This window comes from Taudactylus pleione, unplaced genomic scaffold (genome assembly GCF_031769625.1).
Source record: "Taudactylus pleione unplaced genomic scaffold, aTauple2 ptg000225l, whole genome shotgun sequence".
Lineage (NCBI taxonomy): Eukaryota > Metazoa > Chordata > Amphibia > Anura > Myobatrachidae > Taudactylus > Taudactylus pleione.
The window spans coordinates 9,246,123-9,271,601 of record NW_028284627.1 but is presented as its reverse complement, the minus strand read 5'-3'; the positions used below and the strand labels follow the sequence as shown (position 1 = coordinate 9,271,601).

General features: G+C 46.5%; 1 protein-coding gene across 1 annotated transcript in view; it reads left to right on the top strand.

Annotated features, from left to right (window-relative positions):
- RIC8B (RIC8 guanine nucleotide exchange factor B) overlaps positions 1 to 23,550 on the top strand; it is a 95,701-nt gene extending 72,151 nt beyond the window's left edge. The window contains exons 9-10 of the mRNA XM_088478924.1: positions 6,938 to 7,057; positions 22,389 to 23,550. Coding sequence (XP_088335050.1) covers positions 6,938 to 7,057; positions 22,389 to 22,500 — 232 coding nt within the window. The 3' untranslated portion in view covers positions 22,501 to 23,550. The remainder of the gene's footprint in view (positions 1 to 6,937; positions 7,058 to 22,388) is intronic.
- Positions 23,551 to 25,479: the final 1,929 nt, after the last annotated feature.

Genomic DNA, 25,479 nt, shown 5'->3' with positions numbered 1-25,479 from the left:
GTCTGTCCGTGGACAGTCCTCTGCCGTTGCCGCTACGACCGGACCTTCTGTCACAGGGTCCTTGTCTTCACCCGGACCTGACTCGGCTGTCTTTGACGGTGTGGCTGTTGAGACGGCCATGTTAAGGTCCAGGGGGGTTTTCCAGCTCTGTAGTGCGAACCATGCTAAGAGCTCGGAAACCGTCTTCCGCGAGAATATACCATCGCGTGTGGCATACGTTCTTCCAGTGGTGTCGACCGAGAGGTTATGCACCTCGGGAGTTTCGTCTGTCTAGAGTGCTAGCCTTCCTACAAGCGGGACTAGACCATGGGCTTCGCCTTGCTTCTTTGAAGGTGCAGGTTTCTGCCCTGTCTGTCTGGTTTCATTGTAGGATTGCTACAATCCCTGATGTGCGCACCTTTATGCAAGGTGTTCTGCGAATTCAGCCGCCATTTGTTCCACCTGTGGCGCCTTGGGACTTGGCTGTGGTCCTGAGGGCTCTCCAGGGACCGCCGTTTGAACCACTGGGCTCAGTGGATCTTAAATGGCTAACAGCTAAGACTGTTTTCCTTCTGGCCATAGCTTCGGCCAGACGTGTTTCTGATTTAGGGGCTCTCTCTTGTAGACCCCCTTTCTTGATATTTCATGGGAACAGGGCAGTGCTGCGCACTCGTCCTGAATTTCTTCCCAAAGTTGTTTCCCAGTTTCATGTTAACGAGGAAATAGTTGTACCGGCTTTTAACTCACCTGGCCTTTCAGTGGGTGAGGCCACTTTGGATGTTGTGCGGGCCTTAAGGACTTATGTTGACCGCACTTCTTCGTTTAGGAAGTCGGACGCCTTGTTTGTCCTCTATGGCTTCCGTAAAAAGGGTTGGCCTGCTTCAAAGCAAACTTTGGCAGCCTGGATCCGTATGGCGATTTCAGAAGCTTATCTTCATGAAGGCCTGCCGGTTCCTCCTTCTGTAAAGGCTCATTCCACTAGGTCTGTGGGTCCTTCGTGGGCAGCTCGTCGTGGTGCCTCTGCAGTCCAGATCTGCAAGGCGGCCACGTGGTCCTCTGTCCACACCTTTTGTGAGGTATTACGCGTTTGACACCTTTGCCTCTCAGGATGCTTTCTTCGGGTGGCGGATTCTCCTTTCAGCACAGGAGCGTCCCCACCCTTAAAGGATACTGCTTTGGGACATCCCCAAGGTATCCTGTGGATACACCCTATGGACCCTGAAGTAGAAAATATGAGATATGGTAAGAACTTACCTTTGTTATCTCTATTTCTACGAAGTCCATAGGGTTCCACAGGACTCCCGCCCTGTCGCACCTGTGGTGCAGATGGGCTTTGCTCTGGTCACCGGTTTTTCCGTCTCCCTCTGGTGAGAATGTGATTCTTGTGTGTGTCCACATCTTTTTTCTCTCTCTTCCTTCTCCTCCTCCGGCCTCTGGCTTGGTACGTAACTGAGATGCCTTGGCTCGGGGGCGGGGTATTGGAGGGGGACCCTAGTGCATCCTGGGAGGCTGAAAACTTAACTCTATGGTGCCCGATGCCTGACGTCATCACCTATACCCCAAGGTATCCTGTGGAACCCTATGGACTTCGTAGAAATAGAGATAACAAAAGTAATCATATCTCATATTATATATACATATATAGACAGATAGATATAGAGGAAGGCAATGGCCACATTTGCAGCCATTTAGGTTCTAGTCTGTATGTATGTGTATGTGTGTAATATATAAATATATATATATACATATATACATACATACATACATACATACATACATGCATACAAACTACATACACACACTATAACAGGTTTAATCCACGGCACTCAGCCATCTGGGGTGCCCTTGGTATGTGACCACACCATCTACATAAAGAGTATCATACAAACTCGGCACTCACATGCTTTTCAAACTGTAACTCCTTTGAATACAGGGAATGTTGGTTCCAAAATATTGCAATAATTTGTTAAGCTGACCACCGCTTCACGGTCATTCCCATCTGGCCAGTCCCTACACTGATTCTCAGATAAATGATCTTGGTCACCTTTGGCTCAAGCTTGCATACAATTTAAACATGAATATGGGTCCTGGCTTAAATTTGATATTTCCATATCCCTTGTTATGCTGTAATAAATCCCCCTTTTGAAATATCACCACTGATACTGGGTCATTTCTGCTTGGTCTTAAGCTTACAAACATACCCATATGAGAAATTGCTGGGGTTGCTAAGGGATATTGGAGGAGTGATCAGGAACTTACGACTATATGCTGTTTTCCAAGTGCTATCTGGTACGCATATAATATTTAATTAGCGTCATCTACCAATTCCAGGAAGTACTACACTATATGATATTTGTCTCTGGCTCTATTTGAGCCCCTCTATATAAGGTTTCTAAAAGTACCAAGAGCCCCGTATCCATCTCATCCGCTGACCTGCCAGAGTGGATTTTCAGATAAGAATTAAAGAATTATTATTTGGTACGCACATTCACTTTGGAGCACGTGCACCCCTTTATTTAAATTTACTACGCTATTAGGCACATGTCTTCTACCCCTTCCTTTTTAGATCACCTCAATCCGTTTGCCACACGGAAACACTGAAAGACTGCCTCCACCTTCACCTAAGGATCAGTGTACAGAACTGACATTTCCACATCCTCCATATGGGACATTTGCTTGTGCGCTGTCCTACAACCACTATATATATTTATATATATATATATATATATATATATATATATATATTCACACACACAGATGTGTCCTTACACATCTTTGCTGCGGTCGAGCTACAAAGCGTCAGATGCACTTTCAGCAAAAAAGACGCCAAAGTGGCAATGTGGCGTGACTAGAATGCCCCAGCAGACTGTGCTGATTAATTTTATATGCAACACTTGTATATCTATGTGCGACAGAGTCCCTTAATCTGTATATAAAGTGCTAGAAGGTAGCGGTCGTAGATTTTTCATTCTAAGTTCCGTTGTGGATCATATACAGACTCAGGTGCACACAGCTATACATGAGTCACATATCACATTAATCAGCACAGTGTCCTGGTGTGTACTAGTTGCATCGCATTGTGACTTAGACGCATTTTCGTCAAAAAAAGATGCCCGATGCTAGCAAAATAGCACGGGACCTGGCCGCTCACTCACATCAGGCAAGTCACGCCGTGTGGCGTATTGAGGCTAGATGTATGTGTTTGTGTATAACCATCCCTCATTCTGTGCTTCATTAACAAGCATGGAGCCGCAAGCAATATCGTCAGGTTTGATGTGCTGCACATGAAATCTGACGACGACTTATGCGACTGCGGGACTGCGGGAGCATACACACTGCACGATATGTTGTTACGATTTGGCCAAATTGTAACACCATTGTCTCAGTGTGTACCCAGCTTTAGGGGTCAAAGTTTGGTGAGAGAGAAAATTGTGAGAAATAAATCACCAACCAATCAGCTTCTAACTTACATTTTATAGGCTGTGTTTGAAAAATGACAATTAGGAGCTGATTGGTTAATACTTTTTCTCTCACAATTTTATCTCTCATCAAGCTTTGATACATAGGTCCCTTAGTGTGTGTCTTTAGTACAAAGAGCGGTGTTTGTAAGCTTGGCTCATGCAGACTCAACCAGACTATGGGACTGGTTCATAGATGGCTAGCGTACACCAGAGCCGTAACTAGACTTTTTGGTGCCCTGTGCCAGAGAGAGCATTGGTGCCCCTCCTCCCATTTTTTAAATTGGGACATAAGATAGTGCACCAGAAAAAGGGCCATGGAAGAGAGAGGGGCCAGGAGATGCTGGGTATAAGAGCAGAGGAAGCTACAAGTGAGAATGATCATAAACCGGAAAACTTACAGGCTCAAACAGCATCCCCTGCCCTGTGGTGCCATGTGCCATGGCACTGGTCGCGCTACCCTAGTTACAGTCCTTGCGTACACCTCCGATTGTTGGGGGTCTGTGCATGTGCAGAACGTGTCCGGCGTGATTGCTCACAGCCCCCCCTTACCCGAGGCATGATTGACATGCTGCGGCGTTTGGGGTGGCGGACACGAGGACCTTTCTCCAAAACAGGGAGGGGGGCGTCAAGTCCAGGGTCTGCGATGTCGGACGCAGACTTCATGGATCCGGCTGTCCAGTTCTGACAGCCAGGCTGAGTAAGTTTCAGCTTGCGCAGCCTGGACAAAGCAGCAACCATCATGACCAACGTCCGTGGCAGCATCTGGTATCGCAGATTTCTGTAGGAAATAGACACCTCTGTATGCTTCCCTGCGCGGGTGTGCAATACTGTCCATCTCTAACTCTGCCGATTTATGGCCTGATTCAATCAACAAAGTTTATTAAATAAGTGGTCAGTGGCCAGAAACTCTGCACAATTTCCAGCATGCTCTTAAAACAAACGTATGTATTCTGGTAAAAGACACAACTCATTCACTTTTAATTGGTATCAATGGCCTCCAATGTCCTCCTCATTGCTACACTTCCCTTGTAATGCTGCAGACAGCCCTGCAAACTAATCTTGGACCATGCTATTAAACCCCCTTCTGCTGGCTTCCTATGTTATTCATTTATACCAAACACAAATACGCGTCTGCTTATATATTTATCATTCATGCTTCTCTTCACACAAGACAGGTTTTATAGTGAAAATAAACCCCAGCAATGCTTATTGCATTACAATTACACCGTGCAACCCAAACATAATTAAACAAGAAAGGTTTATTGTGTGGGTAGCAAGCATGCTGATGTGGGTTATAGTATTTTTACTTATTATTTGTTTTTTTACATAATTGTGCTTTTGTATGTCAAAGTACTTTTTTTTTTTTTACATACAGAAATGTGCATTTTGTGCTGAGATCATTTGTTGCAGTATAATGGAAATGTGTCTTACTTATATACTCTCTCAGGTATTTGATTGGCCTGGCAGTAGGCAGTGATGAACAAATGACAGGAGGGACCCCATAATCATTCTGGGGTAGGGGTTTAGGGGCGGATGGGGTATGACCTCACCGTGAATACCAGGTGCACCTACATTGCTGTGCCAGCACTACTGCAGGGAGTACGGGAACTTTGGTACCTGTCACGTTGCTGGGAGAGGATTTTCTTAAAGTTTTCATAGCAGCAAAGCTTCAGACATAAACAATGTTTTCTATTTCATGCCCCTCTGCCCACCAGCTTTTCTCATATATGCCCCAATGCCAAACTGTTCTCTGCTCATATGCACATCTGCCCCTCAGCTTCTCTCTCAAATGCCCACCGCTGCACTCCAGCATTTTTCTCGCATGCCCTATTCTGCCCACCTGCTTTCCTCTCATTTGTCTGTATACCTGCAAGTGTTTCCCTCACATAGCCCCCTGCCCACCAGATTTTATCTCACATGACACACTGGGCCTGATTCAGAGCCGCTCACAAAGAGCGAACGCTCGCTCTGAATCAGGGCGGCCGCTTTGTTTTAAAAAACCCAGCCTCCTGGCCGCTTGCTAAGCTGTGGGTGACCACCCACAGCTTTAGCGAGCGGCCAGGTGATGGTCGCGACCATCGGGCTTGCGACGAGACTCTTGTTGTAGGGTCTCATCTGCCGCAAGCCCCAGTGAGCTTCCGGCTCTAATAGAGCCGGAAGCTCACTACTGACATCACTCGTGATGTCAGTAGGGCCGCCCACAAACGGCAGGCGTTCCTTCATGAATGCCTCCGTTTGTCCAGCCACCCCGCCTACAAAACGGGGAGAGCAGTCGATCAACATCGACAGCCACCCCGTTTGTAGCAAGCCCCGGAGCGAGAGAATTTCTCTCTCGCTCCGGGGCTTGCGCACGCTGCGCGTGCACAATGCCCCACCATCGACCCTCTTGCGAGCAGGTCTGAATCGGGCCCACTGTGCACTAGATTTCTCTCACATGTCAATCCTTTCCATCAGCATTTTCCTTATACAGTATGACTCCCTGACCTACCACATCCTTCTATGAGGGAGGTGAGAGTGAGGCCCCCAGTTTCCAGCTTCCTGGCGGCACAGCCAATCAGCTGCCATACAGGTGTTTGAGCAGAGCACAGGAGCAGGGCACAAAATCGTGTATGTATTTACTGTAAGCAGGAAAATGCAGCAGTTGCATCCGCATCCCCTGGTTTTTCAAAGCCACAGCGACAGTTTGCGGTTTGAATAAATAATAAAAAATAAAAAAAATCCCAAAAATGATTGTGTGGGGGTGCATGTGCCCCGATTACTATTCATTCAAAGGTGAAGAGACTTCAACCTCAAGGCATAAAATAAATGCAATTAACCTATAAGTATTAAAATAATGACAAAAAAATACTACAATAAAATGCTATGCGATAAAGTAAGAAATACAGGCGTGGATAAGAATATAGTATATGTGTATTGCATATCTGTCTGCTTACTCATTTGCCTGAGGAAACCGACATCTGCGATATGTTAATTGCAATCATTTCATGCCTTAAGCCACAGGTGGGCAATAAGCGTCCCTCCAGCTGATGTTGAACTACAAATCCCAGCATGCCCTGCCACAGTTTAGCATGCCATGATAGCAAAACTGGATGCCTACATCTTCCTTAAGCCCAGAAAGACATGCTGGTTTCAGTTTTGTACTGGTCACAATAGAACGTACCAACCACATAATGAATGGTACACCTATTTGTTAATAATATAGTTGGCATACTGTAATAACCTGGTGCACTGGGGAAGTATAGTGCTGCAACCCTTGGCAACACCATCTGTTAGCAGTTAATGTAGTTGGTAATTCCTTGTTATGGTGGGTTACAGTATTGTATTATACTTGTACAATGTTTCCCCCTGCTCATCCATTTTTGCATCTTTACTGCCTATTTTACTGTAGATTTACCATGATTCATGTGTGTACGAAGGCAGTCAATTCATTTGTCATGTAACCTGTGGGGTGCAGTTTGGGAATACTAATATACTAGGCTCCCTTCCTGTATTTTCAGCATTAATCTCATAACCGGTCACGTGGAGGAACCAATGCCGAATCCTATGGATGAAATGACGGAGGAGCAGAAGGAGTATGAAGCGATGAAACTCGTCAACATGTTTGATAAACTTTCCAGGTATTCATGTGATAACGGCTCCATGTTCTGCAATGACTCACTGATGCTGCGCAAGTCACTGCAATGCGTTAACCCCTTCCCGGCTTCCCATAGCAATGAAGTCTCTGCTCACTTCTAATAAAGCTAGAGCTTTCAATGCCCAAAGCCTACATGTAGCTTACAATGAGAGAGGTGCTGCCCTCTATCCCCAGTGTGCCAAGCCTGAAACTGCAGCACTGATCTGTGCACATACCAGTATATACCTTTTACAGTACATATAGCGTATTGCCTACATACAGATTGAAACTTAAACCTTTAAGTTAAAATAATAGGTTTTCAGCATGTTGGATTTCAGGTGGACTTGTATATATCCATGGTGCTTACTCATATTTTACATTCAGTGTACATAAAGGGCTTGATGCAGAGTTGGAAGTAGGTTGGATATACATTACCCCAAACAAAACGTGCACGGGGACGGTTCTTTACTAGACATCACCATTGGTGCAGACTCCATAGAGAATTCCGGAAGGGGGGGGGCATGGTGTTTAAGGGGCTACACCTCAAAAGCTGTTGGAGGTACGGAGCTGAAATTTGGCATGGCCCGGTAGAACTGTCACTGGGTGCTGCATGCCAAATTTCAGGGCATAAACATAAAAAATGAGGATTTGGGAGTAATCTAAAGCTCCAGCTGTCACTTTTTTCTGACATTCTCAATTAGGGCCACTTTTCTGCTGTTCTCTATGGGGGATTTTTGGGAAGGCACAACTCAGGGTAGGGGGCGAATTTAGACTTTGGGTTTGTTTTATTAGGTAGCTATTGTTCCAGGGTACGTTATTTTGGGGTTCAGGTAAATTAGAAAGTTACAGTTTTTAAACTATTACCTCAAGAATGCACCATTATACAGGTAGGAAGTTTCAACTTGTTGCCAGCCTCAGTAGGAGCGTCCTACAGGGGGTGTACTCACTGTGGCTTCACATGGGTGTAATAAGATGGCTGCCTTATAGCCCGCATAGATGCTCACTAACCCTGATTTGGATTTATTCTGCTATTAGAATGTAAGCTCTCACGAGCAGGGCCATCTACCCTCTTGTGCTTCTCCTTACTATAGTGTCATTTACTTCTTACTCACCACTAGGGCACCTAACACTTAGTTGTTTTCGCTCTGTTGCTTATCTGGGTGATATGATCGCTAATGTAGCAATATATATTATCCATGTCCTGTATTGTTTTGTTCTGTAAGTCACTTGTCTACAATTTGTTTATGTACTTTGTAAGGCGATGCAGAACACTTGTGGCGCCATATAAATAAATGATAATAATAATAATACTTCTGAAGCTGAGGGTAATGGGGCACACTCTCACCCGTTTGTGTGGGGCTCGGACAGTGAGTGATGGAAGCTCTATTCCTGTGTTATCGCTCCAGACAGCGGAGCTCACTTGAATCCGGGACTGCACCACTTCGTCCGGGAGGGAGGGGGGCTGTGGTCATGTGTGGGTGACCCGCGGGTATGACGCCGGCCTGTGCCGTCTGTTAAAGGTCCCATTGAACGCCAGCCAGGTGATAGGGGAATGATCCAGACGCCGTCTCCCGGTGACCAGTGGTATATGACACCCACATTGCCGCTACACAGATGGTACAGTCCGGGGCTCTCAGCTTGGAACGCGAAGAGCGGTCCGCATGTGCGTGACCCTGAACAGACTCGAGTGGAGCGGCTTAACGGGAGTGCCAGGAGGAGGTTCAGCTGCAGCAGTCTATCACTGCCGGGCTGCTAACCGTCTCACCCTGGCATCGGCGGTAGCTGTCATGTGGGAGTTGGGAGGAAGTTTAGCAGCTGCGGCAGTCAATCACTGACACCAGCGGCGGAGCGGGAGGATCTATGCTGCTGCCTGTCTTACTAGTACCGATCCCCATTACAGCCGGCGCTATTCAATTCTTGCCCCCACCCCTCAGTACAGCCGGCACCGTTCATCCCTTATCCCCACTCTCCAGGACACTATGGGGGGCTCCCTGGTCATCCAGATCTAACCGCCCCCCGGGACTGATACTGACAGGGCACCTGTCTCTCCTGCGGTCCTGTCTCTCCTACGGACTATTCCTCCCCACTCCCCCAAGCAGCATCCACCTCCTTCTGGCCTCTCTATATATGTGAACCCCAGCCTCACAGTCACATATCTCCCCTACTTCAATTTTTTGTATAGTTATGTCAGAGCTGGTGTGGTAGTCTAGTGGTTAGAAAGCAGGTACCATAATGCGAGTGTCCAGCGTTCAAGCACAGGTATAAAGTATTTATAGTTACAAATTTTGTATTTTAAAATTTATATAAATATTTATATTTCTCGAATATATTTATATATTTTTTTATAGTTCAAACCATACACCAGGGAGTGAGGGGGAGGATGGGGGTCAGAGATAGGGAATGAGCTGATTACCCAATGTGCCCCCACCGTACTGCCTGCCACCCTGTGCGCCCATGTAATGCCTGACAACTTCATAGTACCAGACCCCTCTCCTCTATTACCCTGTGCGCCCATATAGTACTTGACCCCTCTCCCCTATTCGCCCATACAATACCTGACTCCTCTCACCTGTCACTGTGTGTGCGCCCATATAGTACCTGACACCACCTAATGTCACCTAGGCACACATGACATCCTCTCTAGTGTTACCCTGTGACCTTAGAGCATGATTCAAAGATGGATGCAATGGAGATTTTTACGCAGATCAAGCAGTCGTTTGCCAATGCACATGCATGAACGCTGCACTGCATACGCACAGTAATTGCATTGCGATCACGCACGCACGCACAGAGGACCCACTCATAGAGTGGATGACAGGTAGTCAGCGTTTGGAGAAGTTAACAGGGTTTGGTTAAAAAACACAGGCGTGTCTGACAGTTTAAACGCTATTTCATGGGCGTGCATAAATTAGTCTGTATGTAGTCAGGAACCCGACTGTCGAAATGCCGACCGCCGGCTTCCCGACTGTCAAATCCCGGCAGAGGTCTAATGTTAGGGGTCGAAATCCCGACACGGCACGGACAGCAGCAGGCGGGGAGGGTTGGGCTAGGGGAAGCGGGGGTTAGGCACCCCTTCCTGGGAGGGGGCGTAATGTCTAGGCACTTACAGAAGGGAGGTTAGGGTTAGGCACCCTCTAAAGGAGGGTTAGGGGGGAAGAGGGTTAGGGTTAGTTAATTTACTTACCCCGTTGGGATCATCACTTCCGGTCTTCCGGCGTCGGGATTTGAACCGCCAGACCTAAGTCCTAAGTTGACTGGCCTGATAAAAAAAAAAAAAGCTGACAGGTTGGATGAAAAGTTTGTTAGATGTGTGGGGCACCATTGTAGTTGGACAGACAAGTTAGATGGTTGCTCCGTTGTATGATTGGAGGAAAGTTGATCTGATGTTGATGTGTGGCCAGCTTAACATGATCGCTCCACACAATAAAATTTTAACCGTATGGGCTGCAGTGAGGTGAGCATGATGACACTGATGCAGACGGAGGCTTCTGGGCAGCACTCGGCTGGAACAGGGGCTGAGGACACCCCTGGGTCGTGGCCTAACCTTTTGGCTGGAAGATGTGTCATTGTTTGCCGGCTGTTGCACTGGGACCTGGCAGTCAGAGCGGGTGACTCCTTTCCCTCCCTGGCGCTTGGGGATATCTGTGGCTGGAATAGGCTCAGCCAGTGTGCTCTGCAACTCCAGCCCATTCATCCTCCTCCAGTAAGTGATGGTGCTGGAGGCGGGTTGCTGTGCTTTATATTGCTCGGGCTACTTGGATAGAGGGAGTGGACACCTTTAACTTATCTCCTACCTGATGCTGCACTGAGGGTCTCCGCCTGGTACATCTGCAGTTTGAAAGAGACAAGGCCATGGAAGCTGTGGGAGTTAGGCTTTTTCTACTTCAGGGTCCATAGGGTATCCACAGGATACCTTGGGGTATAGTCGATGGCGGCAGACATCCAGACACCGCAGAGATAAAAACTTCTCCATCCTCCCAGGATGCACTGGGGTCCCTCTCCTATACCCTGCCCCCGAGCCTCAGGCACTCAGTTTTCGTCGGTTCCTGGCCGAAGTCGGATGCACCGTACAGAGTGGGGGTCTGCAGGCCCCTGAAGTTCTTCAGTGCAGCTGTGGCTGCACATCTAACGAGCAGACAACATGGACAGTCTGTACTGACGTCCATGTCGTTGCTCCTACACCCCGCTGGTACCAGAACGCTTGTACTGATCCGGGGATGCTGGTGGGTGACTGGGGTCACAGTTAGCGGTGGCCCCGGTTGCCCGGACTGTGGCCGAATTTACGGGGGTTCAGGTAAGCGGCAAGGTCCCGCGGTGGATCCCAGCCGAATAGCACAGTCCTTAGTCCCCAGGTAGGGGGCTCCCTGGGGACTGGCTGCAGTGTGGAACCAGGCTACTGATCCCTGCGCTTTCCACTACCCCCTGGGACTGAGGACTGGACAGAAACAGTAAATGTCCAGCGTCCCAGGGGTTAAATGCATGCCAGGGGAGCGCGCTTTCCCTGCTAAGCAGCCTGCGCCTCCCCCTCTGCACACGGCCTCTCCACAAGGTGGTTAGGCATCTGCATGTGCTCCGCCCCCGGACCAGCCCTCCCTCTGCTCCTCGGTGGCCATTTTAATACATGTGGCAAACGCTGCTGGAAGCTGTTAACGCGGGCATCGTGGTCTGGGTCCCCCTGCATACCTCTCCTCCGGTGCAAGGTCAGTGTATGCAGCGCTGTTTCCTACCAGGCTGAGGTCTGGTTAGTTGATGAAGCGCAGATACTGCAGGATTTTCTGTATTCTGCATTGTATGTGACTTTGTGCTAGCCCTGCTGTCTGTTACTTTCACGTACTGTCAGCTATTATCCCTATCCCTTTCTTCTTCTCTGCTAACAAGCCCTTGCGGTGCGGTGTTGCAAGGGGGATTTATACCTCACTATACAACTTGTTGTGAAGTGCGGTGGTCACATACAGCTCCGGGTCACACACTCAGTATGTCTGAGAGTGAGCACGATTTCCCCATTCCGCCTAAGTGTACTGTATGCAAAGTACCATTGGCAGAGGGAGATGGTAACTCTGATGGGTTATGTAAGGCGTGCCTGCGGTTGGCACGGCCGACTTCTGTCACTACACCTGTGCAGGAGCTACCATGGGCTTGATTTGCTACGGCACTTACTATCCTGGTGGGCCAGTTAACGACAACCCCTGCGTGTCCCCAGATGGGGGTCTCACAGCAGTCTATGGTGTCATCCCCTATGCAGGGGTTTCCTACACAGTTAATAGTACCTCAGAGTTTCCTGTTGTCGCCCTCTCAGGTCATCCATGAACCTGCGTGGGCTAATTCACTGTCTACCTCAGTACAACAGCTGTCAGAGGTGTTACAGGGCTAGTCGTCTGTGCGGGCGCAGAAGCATCTGCTGCAACCTCATCAAGATCAGAATGCTGTGACGACAGATGATGGCTCATACGTGCGGTGCGCACGGCCTCGGTTATTGAGGATGACGCTCCTCATGTAGCTAAATCAAAGTATGCCTTTTTCAAGGATATTAAAAGTGATGCTACGGTGTTTCCCCTATCTGATCAGCTAGTGGATCATTTAGAGGAGGCATGGAAAACGACGGGTAAGCGTTACCAGCCCCCTAGACGGTTTGCGGTGGCATACCCTTTTGCAGATAATTATTTTGCATAATGGGATAACCCGCCACAAGTGGATTCACACGTCTAGTAAAGAGTGCTACGTTACCTATGCCCTCTATGTCCTCCTTAAAGGATCCAACGGATCGCAGGGTAGAAATATGTTTGAAAATGATTTATTCCCTTGCAGGAGGCGTGTCAGACCGGCTTTGGCCGTGTGATGGGTGGCAAGAGCTATGGAGCACTGGGCTGATACCTTGGAGGCATCCCTGGACCCAGACTCATCACCTGAACAGGTGGAGTTGGTGGGTAATTTAAGGGACTCGGCTACCTTCATTAATGAGGCAGCTTTAGATATGGGCCTCATGGCGTCCAAGATCTCCTCGGCAGCAGTGATGGCTTTTTCTTATATCCTGTGGCTGCGTTCTTGGAAGGCGGATGCTGATTCCAAAAAGGGTTTGGAGGGGTTACCCTTCAATGGAGAAGTGCTGTTTGGCCCTGATCTAGACAAAATTGTGGATACTTTGGCAGCATCTAAGTCTGTGTGTCTGTCTTCCACTACTGTCCCATCAGGAGCGGGTTCTTCGTTTTTTCGGCCCTACAGAACGCAGAACAGACCCAGGGTACAGTCTTTTCCTAGGAGGACTGCCGCCAAGAAACCTGCAAAGCCCAGGAAGAAGGCCTGGAGTACCAGACATCCCACTCCCAAGTCCGATGACAACCCTTCGGCCTGATGGTACGGGCCTTTCTTTGGGGGACCTCAAAGTGGGAGGCCGACTTCTGAAATTCGCCCGAAGCTGGTGTCTGACCACTTCAGACACATGGGTCAGAGAAGTGGTCTCTCAGGGGTACGCCCTCTCCTTCCGCAGGAGGCCTCCCAGACGGTTTTTCACCATGGGCCTTCCGTCCAATCAGGACAAGGCCCGGGAACTCAAGAAGGTAATGCACTCGATGCTCCAGAATGGAGTTATAGTGCCAGTTCCTTTGTCTCAGAAGGGATTGGGGTATTACTCCAATCTTTTTCTGGTGCAGAAACCCAATGGGTCCTACCGGCCAATACTCAACCTCAAATCCCTCAACAAATTTCTGAGGGTTCCTCGGTTCAGGATGGAGACCCTGCGTTCCATTATTTTAGCAATGGAACCTGGGGATTTCATGGTGTCGCTGGATATTCAGGATGCTTACCTGCATATCCCTGTTGTCCCAGCACACCAGTGCTTCCTCAGATTTGCAGTGGTCAAGGACGACTTCCAGTTTCAGGCTCTGCCCTTCGGTCTGGCTACAGCACCTCGGGTGTTCACCAATGTTATGGCCGTCATGGCAGCCCACCTGCGGTTGCAGGGAGTCCGCCTGTTACCTTATCTGGCGAATCTCCAGAAACTTCAGCGCCATCTGCAACTAACAGTCTCTGTATTGCAGTCTCTCGGCTGGCTGATAAATTGGTCCTCCATGGTACCATCACAGAGGATGCTCCATCTAGGAGCTCTGTTGGATTCCCAACATCAGAGGATCTTGGTGACGGGTGGAAAGATCTCTGCGTTACAGGCAAAGGTCCCTCTTTGCCTGCAGAGTCGCCGGGTGTCTATTCACTCGGCAATGAGGTTACTGGGATCCATGGTATCTATGTTGGACATGGTGGAGTTTGCCCAGTTTCACTCATGACCTCTGCAGAAGCTGATCCTCTTCGGATGGAATGGGTCGCCTCAAAGGAGAAAGACACAGACTATGGTGCTTTCCCCGGAGGTGCGATTATCTCTGTCCTGGTGGCTACAGACGCTTCACCTGAACAAGGGGTGCCCCTTTTGGAATGCAGACTGGGCCCTTCTGACGACGGATGCCAGTCTCCGAGGCTGGGGAGCGGTGATGGGTCCACATTTCTTTCAGGGAAGGTCGACATCAGTAGAAGCTGCTCTTCCAATAAACATATTGGAACTGCGGGCAGTATTCAAGGCTCTCCAGCAAGCAAGACAGGTCCTGCAGGATAAACCTGTGCAGGTACAGTCGGACAACGCCACCACGGTGGCATACATAAACCGCCAAGGAGGGACTCGCAGTCAGGCGGCTCTGACAGTTATCCCGCATTCTAGTATGGGCGGAAAAGCATCTCACCGCAATATCAGCAGTGTTCATACCAGGAGTTCTCAACTGGGAAGCAGACTTTCTCAGCCGTCAAGACGTGCATCCAGGAGAGTGGTCTCTTCACCAGGAGGTATGTCAGCTACTGGTGAACAAGTGGGGCCTTCCAGAGATAGATCTCATGGCCTCACGACACAACAACAAACTGCCAATGTTCGGGTCAAGAACAAGAGACGCAAAGGCTTGTCTAGTGGATGCTGTGGCTGTCAACTGGACCTTCCAGTATGCGTACCTCTTCCCTCCGTTCTCCCTTCTTCCTCGAGTGATACGCAAATTCAAGCAAGAAGGCGGCACGCTACTGCTGATTGCTCCAGCTTGGCCCAGGCAGCAATGGTACACGGATCTTGAGAGTCTCTCAGTGGACACTCCGCTGTTGTTGCCTCAACGTCAGGACCTGCTATCTCAGGGTCCTTGCCTTAATCCGGACCTGAGTCGGCTGTCTTTGATGGCATGGTAATTGAGACTGCCCTCTTGAGGTCCAGAGGTTTCTCCAGTTCGGTGGTCAACACCATGCTGAGAGCTCGGAAGCCTTCATCTGCCAACATCTACCATAGAGTGTGGCGGGCTTTCTTCCAGTGGTGTCGCACTAGAGGTTATGCTCCTCAGGTGTTCAGATTGTCCAGGGTTCTGGCCTTCCTACAGGCGGGTTTAGACCAGGGTCTTCGCCTAGCTTCCCTGTAGGTACAGGTCTTTCAGTGTGGTTTCATCGTAGGATTGCTATGCTTCCTGATGTCCGCACCTTTATGCAAAGGGTGCTTCTTATTCAGCCTCCCTTTGTTCCACATGTGGCACCATGGGATCTGGCTGTGGTCTTGAAGACTCTTCAAGGACCGCCATTTGAACCACTGGGCTCAGTGGATTTGAAATGGCTAACCATTAAGACTGTATTCCTTCTGGCTATTGCTTCGGCCAGAAGGGTTTCGGGAATTGGGAGCTTTCTCATGTAGACCTCCATTTCTAATTTTTCATAGAAACAGGGCTGTGCTGTGCACTTGTCCTGGGTTTCTTCCAAAGGTGGTATCTAGTTTCCATATCAATGAGGAAATTATTGTACCATCGTTTACTTCACCGGACCTTTCGGTTGGTGAGGCCACCTTGGATGTGGTGCGGGCCTTGAAAATCTATGTGGACCGCACTTCTGTCTATCGGAAGTCAGACTCTTTGTTTGTCCTTTATGGCTTCCACAAAAGAGGTTGGCCTGCCACTAAAGAAACATTGGCAGGATGGATTCGACTGGCTATCTCTGAAGCTTTTGCTCACGAGGGCCTTCCTGTTCCATCTTCTGTTAAGGCTCATTCCACTAGGTCTGTGGGTCCTTCGTGGGCAGTTCGATGTGGCGCCTCAGCTGTTCAGCTTTGCAACGCGGCCACGTGGTCATCTGTCCATACTTTCGTACGGTATTATACTTTTGATACCTACCCCTCTCAGGATGCTTCCTTCGGGCGACGGATTCTCCTCTCAGCACAGGAGCGTCCCCACCCTTGAAGGATACTGCTTTGGGACATCCCCAAGGTATCCTGTGGATACCCTATGGACCCTGAAGTAGAAAATATGAGATATGGTAAGAACTTACCCTTGTTATCTCCATTTCTACGAAGTCCATAGGGTTCCACAGGACTCCCGCTCTGTTGCACCTGTGCTGCAGATGGGCTGTGATTCTGGTCACCGGTTTTTCTGTCTCCCTCTGGTGAGAATGTAATTCTTGTGTGTTCCAGACTTTCTTCTCTCTCTCTTTATCCTCCTTCGGCCTATGGCTTGTGACGAAACTGGTTGCCTGAGGCTCGGGGGCGGGGTATAGGAGAGGGACCCCAGTGCATCCTGGGAGGATGGAGAAGTTTTTAACTCTGTAGTGCCTGGATGTCTGCCGCCATCGGCTATACCCCAAGGTATCCTGTGGAACCCTATGGACTTCGTAGAAATAGAGATAACAAGGGTAAGTTCTTACCATATCTCATATTTTTTGGTTTGACTTGCAGTTTGTAAGGTCAGTAACTATTCCACTAAGAAGATTTCACTGGCTCTTTTACTGCCTCAGTGCCTCTCCTCTCTTTTGAAACTTCTGCACCCCTTTAGTGCTCTAAATAGTGAAATCATCTTGCACTAGTACAGCACAGTGATCCAGCCCTGGGATTATTCCTGTTTCAGTTTTTCACAGTCCCCCAGCTCTGGATCTGCACCTAACTGTACAAACTTCCCACGCTGACAGTGATGTGACAATCTTATGCAGGGAGTCCTTATACCTATGGTGCCCAGCTAATCTGCCACCAACTCCTCCTACCTCTCGTATGTCACTTCGCTCGTGTGTATGTATAAATAAAAAAAAAGCAATCAATGAAATTCCATAGACAAAATACCTTACATGTCCCATTGAGGCTTCATTAGACATGATCTGCAATTTCACAAAACTTTAATTTCTGCCACTCAAACTAAAAAAAGCAATGAAATTACGATTATTAAGGCTGACGCCTTAATGGATGTGTTCTTTGCGTAACACAGATATTGTCTTCCCCAACCCCTACTGTTGTGTGTTCTCCCATTGTGCTAGTCTGTATTCCTCATCCACACCAATCTGTCTTTACCCATCTGCACTGCTCTGTCTTCCCGCATGCATGGTACTCTGTATCCCCCATTCATGCTGCTCTGTTCCCCCAAACCATGCCACTCTGTCTCCCCCCATGTGCACTACTGTTTTCAACCCATCTGCATCACTTTGGCTTGCCCCCATCTGTACTGCTTAATCTTCCCCTCTCCTTGCCTTTCTGTCTGCCCCATACACAATGCCCTGTCTTCTCCCCCATCCACTATACTCTTATCCCATCTGCACAGCTCTATGTTCTGCTCAGACCTCAGTTGCATAGACTGCATGTGTGTATTCCAATGAGCACACAATTCTGTGAATTAGCAACTCCACCATTTTGTGAGTGACAGGAATCTCACTCTGTGAGAGTGCTAAATCTGCAGTTAACCACATGGTGTCATGGCATACCATATCTGTATTACACAAGGAACAGGTCCATTAAGGAGTCAGCCTTAATGATCGTAATTTCATTGCTTTTTTTAGTTTGAGTGGCAGAAATTAAGGTTTTGGGAAATTGCAGATCATGTCTAATGAAGCCGTAATGGAACATATAAAACCATAAGGCTTTTTGCCTATGGAATATTATATATAACAACCACAGGGCGGCACTCCATTGGAAAAAATGACAAACAGTAGTAGATCATTTCTGCAGAAATTATCTACTACTGTTTGTCGTTTTTTCCATTTGCAAAAACCTTCATAAATTTTAGAAACATTCTTATAGCAATTACACATTAATCATTCTACCATTTTAATATCTACACATGAAACAAAAAGAGGGAAATAAAACTAAAAAGTAATTTATAATCAGCCATGTATTTCATGAGGTAACTGTTGTTTGTTTTTTCCCTATATTTCTCATTATTTTATATTTACCTACAAGTTTGTTTTTTTGTGAGTAACTTTAAATCCAGTGTCTTGTATCCAGTTAAATTTCTTTTGCTGCCAACCAACCCTTTATGGAGGCTTGGAATCCTACAATGGAAGAATCAGGTGCAATTATCACATCCACTGTAATATATTTAGTAAAGCAGCAAGTATATAAGGGAACTAGTGGCCTTTACTAACCAGCTCATTAAAACCCTGTAATTACAGGCTAATGGTTAAGGCGATGCTTTTTGTGCTCTTTGTAGCAAGTGACAAAACAAAATCATGTAATATAAAGAGAATAGAAAGTATTGTTGGTACTTAGACGTCAATTAACACCAAATATTAGTAGGTAAGGAGGCCGTATTGTGATATTAGCGCTCTATCTGCTGAATGGCGTTTGTGTGACAACAGGCACGGTCATTAATTCTCTCTATAATAACGTCTGTTTGGGGCTCCTGTGACTGTCAGGATGAAGAGACATAGCGAGAATACAAAGATGTCCACGTGTTTGTCTAATTAGACTTGTATATGACTCTTGTGTTGGTGAATGGATGTCTTAGGAGACTTGGAAGCAGGTGAAGGAATGTGGCTGCAAATGACTTTTAGGTAACACTTCAAAGGGACAGAAAGTACAAAATAAAAGCAAATAGAAATTCCAGCTTTTTTTTTTTTAAGTACCTACTGTCCCCGTTTTAGTGCCGTATTCAATTGGAAGCGAAAAGTCCATTTTAGCGATATATTTTTTCGCCGATTTCAACTTATCCCTGTATTCAATTGTAGCGTCTTTTCGCTGGCGTGATAACGCAGTGTAATAGGCGAAAAAGTTTAGCCTATGAATACCCGGCGGAAAAAAGTGCAGAATCGGGGTTTTGGGGTGCAGTGTTGCGGGAACCACCCTGCACCCTTTGGACACCCCAAACACCCCCCCCCTGACGCTAACTGTGTCAAAAACACCAAAAAAAACCTCAAAGGACACCCCAAAAAAAGCACTTTGAAAAAAATCAGAGTGGGGGTACAAATTCCAAAACTAGCGCAATAGCCTTTGGGGGGGTCTGTAAGTATGGGGGAGGGGTATATTGGATTGCAGGTGCTTGCTGAAGGTGCGTTTTTGGCGCTTTTTAATGCTTGCTTTAGCACCTTTAAAATATGCTTGCACCCATTTTCATGTACCCCAAATTTGATGGGAATACTTATTCCACCCCCCCCAAAAGTAGCAAAATGATATTCTTCACCACTTGCTGACAGACGCTAAATCGCGCCGGTAGAGACCATTTAAAGACCTCAAATACCTTTAGCAGGGCTATTCGGGGGTACCCATAGTGATCCCCCATGTCAGTGAATCTTTTGGGGGGTGTCAGCCTGATTTCCCCAAAACTGACAGAACTTTTCGGTGATTTCAGTTTGGCTGGGTCCCATTGTTGCTGATTTGGAATTGAATACAGGGATACGTAGGGAGACGCGCGATACTTTTTCGCACCTGAAACCAGCGATGACAGTGAAAAGTCCGGCAACTGACTTTTCGCTTCTAATTGAATACGGGCCTTAGTGTGGTTCTGCATCACATTCATCTTCCTATGAAGATTAGATATGCACAAATGATGATCAGATACACCTATACAAGTAGCCACGGTTGGCGTGCCACAAACTTTCTGGCCATGTCCCACCACACAATTTTTCACTGAATATGCATCTTATTTGCATCACTAATGCGACAAAAGCACAATGCATGATTACCCTGGACACTGGTGCTGGCAATGCATGATTACCCTGGACACTGGTGCTAGCAATGCATGATTACCCTGGACGCTGGCAATGCATGATTACCCCGGACACTGGTGCTAGCAATGCATGATTACCCTGGACACTGGTGCTGGCAATGCATGATTACCCTGGACACTGGTGCTGGCAATGCATGATTACCCTGGACACTGGTGCTAGCAATGCATGATTACCCTGGACGCTGGCAATGCATGATTACCCTGGACACTGGTGCTAGCAATGCATGATTACCCTGGACACTGGTGCTGGCAATGCATGATTACCCTGGACACTGGTGCTGGCAATGCATGATTACCCTGGACACTGGTGCTGGCAATGCATGATTACCCTGGACACTGGTGCTGGCAATGCATGATTACACTGGTGCTGGCAATGCATGATTACCCTGGACGCTGGCAATGCATGATTACCCTGGACACTGGTGCTGGCAATGCATGATTACCCTGGACGCTGGCAATGCATGATTACCCTGGACACTGGTGCTGGCAATGCATGATTACCCTGGACGCTGGCAATGCATGATTACCCTGGACACTGGTGCTGGCAATGCATGACTACCCTGGATGCTGGCAATGCATGATTACCCTGGACACTGGTGCTGGCAATTCATGATTACCCTGGACACTGGCAATGCATGACTACCCTGGACACTGGTGCTGGCAATGCATGATTACCCTGGATGCTGGCAATGCATGCAGCTGCTGTGTGCGACTCAGGCGCTGAACTGGGTAAAAAGGCAAAAGTCTGGGAGCCGATATGAGCGAGCCGCAAAGTGTTGTGTTGTGCTCAGTCTGCAACTTTATTGTACACTAATTCCATTGCAACAAAAATACTAATCCCAAGGACCTAGGACACTGGGCCTGATTTAGTGATGGATGCAGTACACACAGCACCTGCTAATGCTGCAGGAGGCAGCTTGTGTTTATAAACACCTCCTGCATGCTTGTGTGATCTTCTGCATCTTAGGACGCAGCATCAGAACATCGGCCATCTCCGTAACCCTCAGGTTACTCAGAATGGCTATCTCACTGCCGTAGCCGAGGTCAGTAAGTCTGCATCGGAAGACGCAGACACTAGCCTTGTCACTTCCATAAAATGGGGGCAACACCCTGCCTGCCCCTAAACTGCGCTGTGTGCAACGACGCAGGATCTGTTTTGGACATGTGCGGTTCTCCCGCCATCGGGTTTGCGTACAACTCTGAATCAGGTGCTATATGCCACTTTAAATCCAGCTACTATGCAAATAACCCCGAAAGTCTGGCCTTATGGCGCAGACAGGATAGGAGCATGAAAACACATCTGTAGTTCATGCCGTAAATTGACCAATCAGCTGTGACTAGAGAATAGTCTAAGCGATACTCACTTTGTAAATGTACAAAGCCCCCACTGTTTTTGGGAATGTGGATTTCTTTTTCAATCATACAAAATATTGATATATAGGTATCATCCTGATTGCCATAAAGTACAGTAAAAGCCACATGTACTATCAGATATACTAAAAACAAACTCCTAACACACTCTCAACAATATTGATTATGGAAAAACAAAATGCAGTCTATAATGTAAAGACATATGGATGCATTGTTCCAAATATGCATTCATATCCACCTGTTGCCTGGGGGCAGCCTTTATCTAGCCCAAATACTCTTTCCTCCATCGCTGTCATACAGATCCTGGAACAGCCATTTTGGACGATGGCGTCATGATGTTGAGAATGAATTGAATGTGCCTATTTATTAGCTTTCAATCAGTAATTAATGATTCCTAAATGAGGCAGTGTCTCACGGCTAGATATAATTGGATTAAGGTTGGAGAGCTGTCGGAGGCTGTAAATGGATTGAACGGATTGCCGGCTCTGTAATTAAACCGCCTCAGACAATAAACACAGAAGAAGGTCGTCTAATTCCAAATGAATCAACTAGGTTTCAAGCACCACTAGAGGATGTGCATGCAGAATGTTCCTTGTAACTATTTACGTTTTCTTTTTACTGGTTAAAAAAAAAAAAATTGCATGAATGTCGGCTATTTATAATTGGCTTGGAGCCTGTCGCAGAACTGGTGCCGAGTCCGAGGCAATTTATTCGTTTTAATAATAAAAGACATAGGGGAGCTGACAATGGAGCTTGTATTTACAGCCGTGGTCTTGCACCTTGTCCGGCACTCATTAGACATCAGCTACCTTTTAATTAGAGGACAGCAAGTATGCGGGAGTTGTAGCCATTCTTTTTTCCTTTATTTACTAAACATTGCGGCCTGATGGGAAATGTTAAGAAGCAGTGCTGGCGTTATTGTGTTTATACTGAATGGCCCTTTTTTTTTTTCTTCTAACTTTTATCTATTTTTTTTTCCTTTTGCAGAGAAGAAATTATTAAACCAATGGGCGTGAGACCGGACGGGACGATGGCTCCGCTGGAAGAAGCTCTATGCTGTCAACAAACCCCCGAGCCGGACAGTTCAGATTCGGATTAAGCGCGTTTTCCGCTGTTTGTTTTGTTTTTCTACAGTGATCTCTATTACTATTTATACTCTTGATATGTCAGAATTTATTTTCTCTTTAAGGAGTAATTTATGAAATCATGATTTTGTTATATTTTCCACTGTCCCTTTAAAAAAATAAAAAATGAACCTATCAGAGTAATCGGCACAAGATAACACCCTTGTCATACAAGCGCAAAACATTAGATTTGCCTAACACTCCTCTAATACGTGCTTTTACAGCTGTGCGTTGGAGAGAGGATACTGTAGTCCCATCTTGTTGTTTTATGGTCATTATTACAGTACAAGGCTTTACAGATAGCGCCAGCTGCTTGCATTGGGATAACATTAAAGGACCACTAGGCCTCATACTGTAAAAGTGCTATGTTTGGAAGTGATCAATTGGATTGGGGTAGAAGCTTCCCCAGGCATATCATTGTTCCTGTCAGCGGCCCTACTTTGGGATATTAGACATACCAATTGCTGATAACTGAGGGTGAAAGTCTTTATTCCGTTATGTAACAAGTGCACATATTTTATATACTATAGCTGTGTAATATGGCTTGTGCTCATTGTTCCTCCTTTCATCTCTGCCAGAGCCATTGGGGTCCTCTGCTTATATCACCAATTATCACATAGATGGGACCAAATGACAAGTATATACAATGACATCTACACACACTTTATTGGGCTTAGTGGTCCTATTATCCAGCACCTGAATGTAACTGTATGTAACGTGCTCTTGTGGCGCATGGTGAGAGCTGCCTTTTTGATCTTTCAAAACAGCCAGTTTCTTGATTGTTTTACTAATTCTAGCGGACCAATATAATTACTTCTCAATAGGGTACCAAACCTCCTGAGTGTCTTCTAAATTCTCTGTGAGCTATCAGTTAAGTGCTAATATGAATAACGTTTGCTGAAATCTCCTGTATTAGAGGGTGAGATTCTGTACTGTAAGATGTTCTCATTCAGTAACGGCATGGAGCTGTTTGATGCATTGTTACTGATTCACCCTCTTCAGAATAAAAAGCATGTCCATTTCTATTTATGGGGTTGTTTGTTTCATTTAAAGAACATGTCATCAGGTACAGGTGCGAAAAATTAGACCCATCTTTGGCTACAAATATAATCATATATACTTCATTTTTCAACTTCCTGCAGTGTTTTGGCGGTAATTCAAGTAGCTGCGAAGTGCAGAAGAAACATTCGTAACCCGGAAACCTTGTGGCCACCAACACTGCACATTCTCAGTCACTCCCCATAGTGGGGTGCAGGAAAATGTGCTGTGTTGGGGTGCAGCCTCTGATGTGCACAGCTATACATTGCTAATTGCACATTGCCAAGTATTGAATTGTGCCCCTTTATTAGAATTCTTATTGAACTACAACAAAATAGTTTGCAGGTATGATAGATCTGCAGAACGTCAGATATAGAATGGAGACAGAAGACCGACCTGACCTTTTTTTTCCCACCCATAACCTCAGTCCCTATTTCAGCCTTCTCAGGTGTAGGATATCATTGCAACATATTCAAATGTATTTGCTGTATTCATTTCTAAATTCTATAATCCCACCCGATTACTACTTAAGTCATTCTTACTCATCCCTAAACCTGCTTGCCTCCAATTTTCCCACATGTTACCTTCATCTAACCCAGTGTTGGCTAACCTTGACACTCCAGCTGTTATGGAACTACATAACCCAGCATGCACTGCTACAGTTTTGCTATTAGGGCATGCTAAAACTGTGGCAGGGCATGCTGGGATATATAGTTCAACAGCTGGAGTGTCAAGGTTAGCCAACACTGATCTAACCCTTCTCTTCCTCTGTAGAAGAGTCACCTACTGTACACTACCTCTATATTACAGCATCATATCCAGTCTCTTCCCTGCTATACCTATGGATCTCCTTTAGTTAAGTTTCCTTAAAATTAATATTTAAATGTAGATAAGCTAGAAAAAGCCTTACAATTTAGAAAGTTATTTTGAGTGTAGTAAAGAAGCCTATACTTTTTTTGTTTTGTTTTGTTAGAAATAGCTACATACAGGATGCTGTTAACATACTGCCACCCAGAATCTCAATCAGAGACTAAAGATCTGTGTCGGGATTTAGACACCTATCTTTAGTCCCATTCCCCCCGAACAAAGGTAAGCCAGGGCTTTCCAGCTGTCAGCCATGATGATTTGGGGGGGGGAGGATTAGATACCAATAAGGGAGGAGTCAGGATACTTACCAGCCTTAGTCAAGATCTTCTCTGTTCAGGCTTCCAGCAGCGGTTGTTGGTCCGCCAGGAATAAATCTGGCACCATTACATACAGATTCCCTACATGCACAGGAATGTTACCATATATTACACCTCCTATAGCCCTAAACAAACCAAATTGTTCCCTCCGTGTAATAATGTATAGTGTCCTTATGATTAAAATAGAATAGTCCCCTTTGCTTTTGTTATCCTTGTTTTGGCCTGTTCCGTAGAATTGGGATGTAATTAAATTTCCTACACTTGATTTAGTTCAGTGCATGACTAAAAGCTCCTGAGACAAAGTTAAGGCCATGTAAACGCCCACCTACTAAATAGATAGCCAATCAGACGCAGTCTCATCCAACAGATTAATACAATTATGCATTCGTACTGTATATTGAAAATGAGTACAATTATACTGTACCTTGTGTCCATTTAAGTGAATCTTTCTAAAATCAGAACAGTAGCTTTTAAGAGTTAAACTGGATAGGTCTATCTTATCAAACCTGCTAGAAATGGATGGGGTTAGTAATCCAGGATCTACTGTAGTACAGTGGTTCTCAAACTCGGTCCTCAGGACCCCCCACACGTGTCATCCAGCAGGTGCACAGGTGTACTCATTACATTTTAAAAGTTCCACAGGTGGACCTAATTATTTCCTTGCGATTCTGTGAGGAGACCTGGAAAACATGCACTGTTTAAGGGTCCTGAGGACTGATTTTGATAACCTGT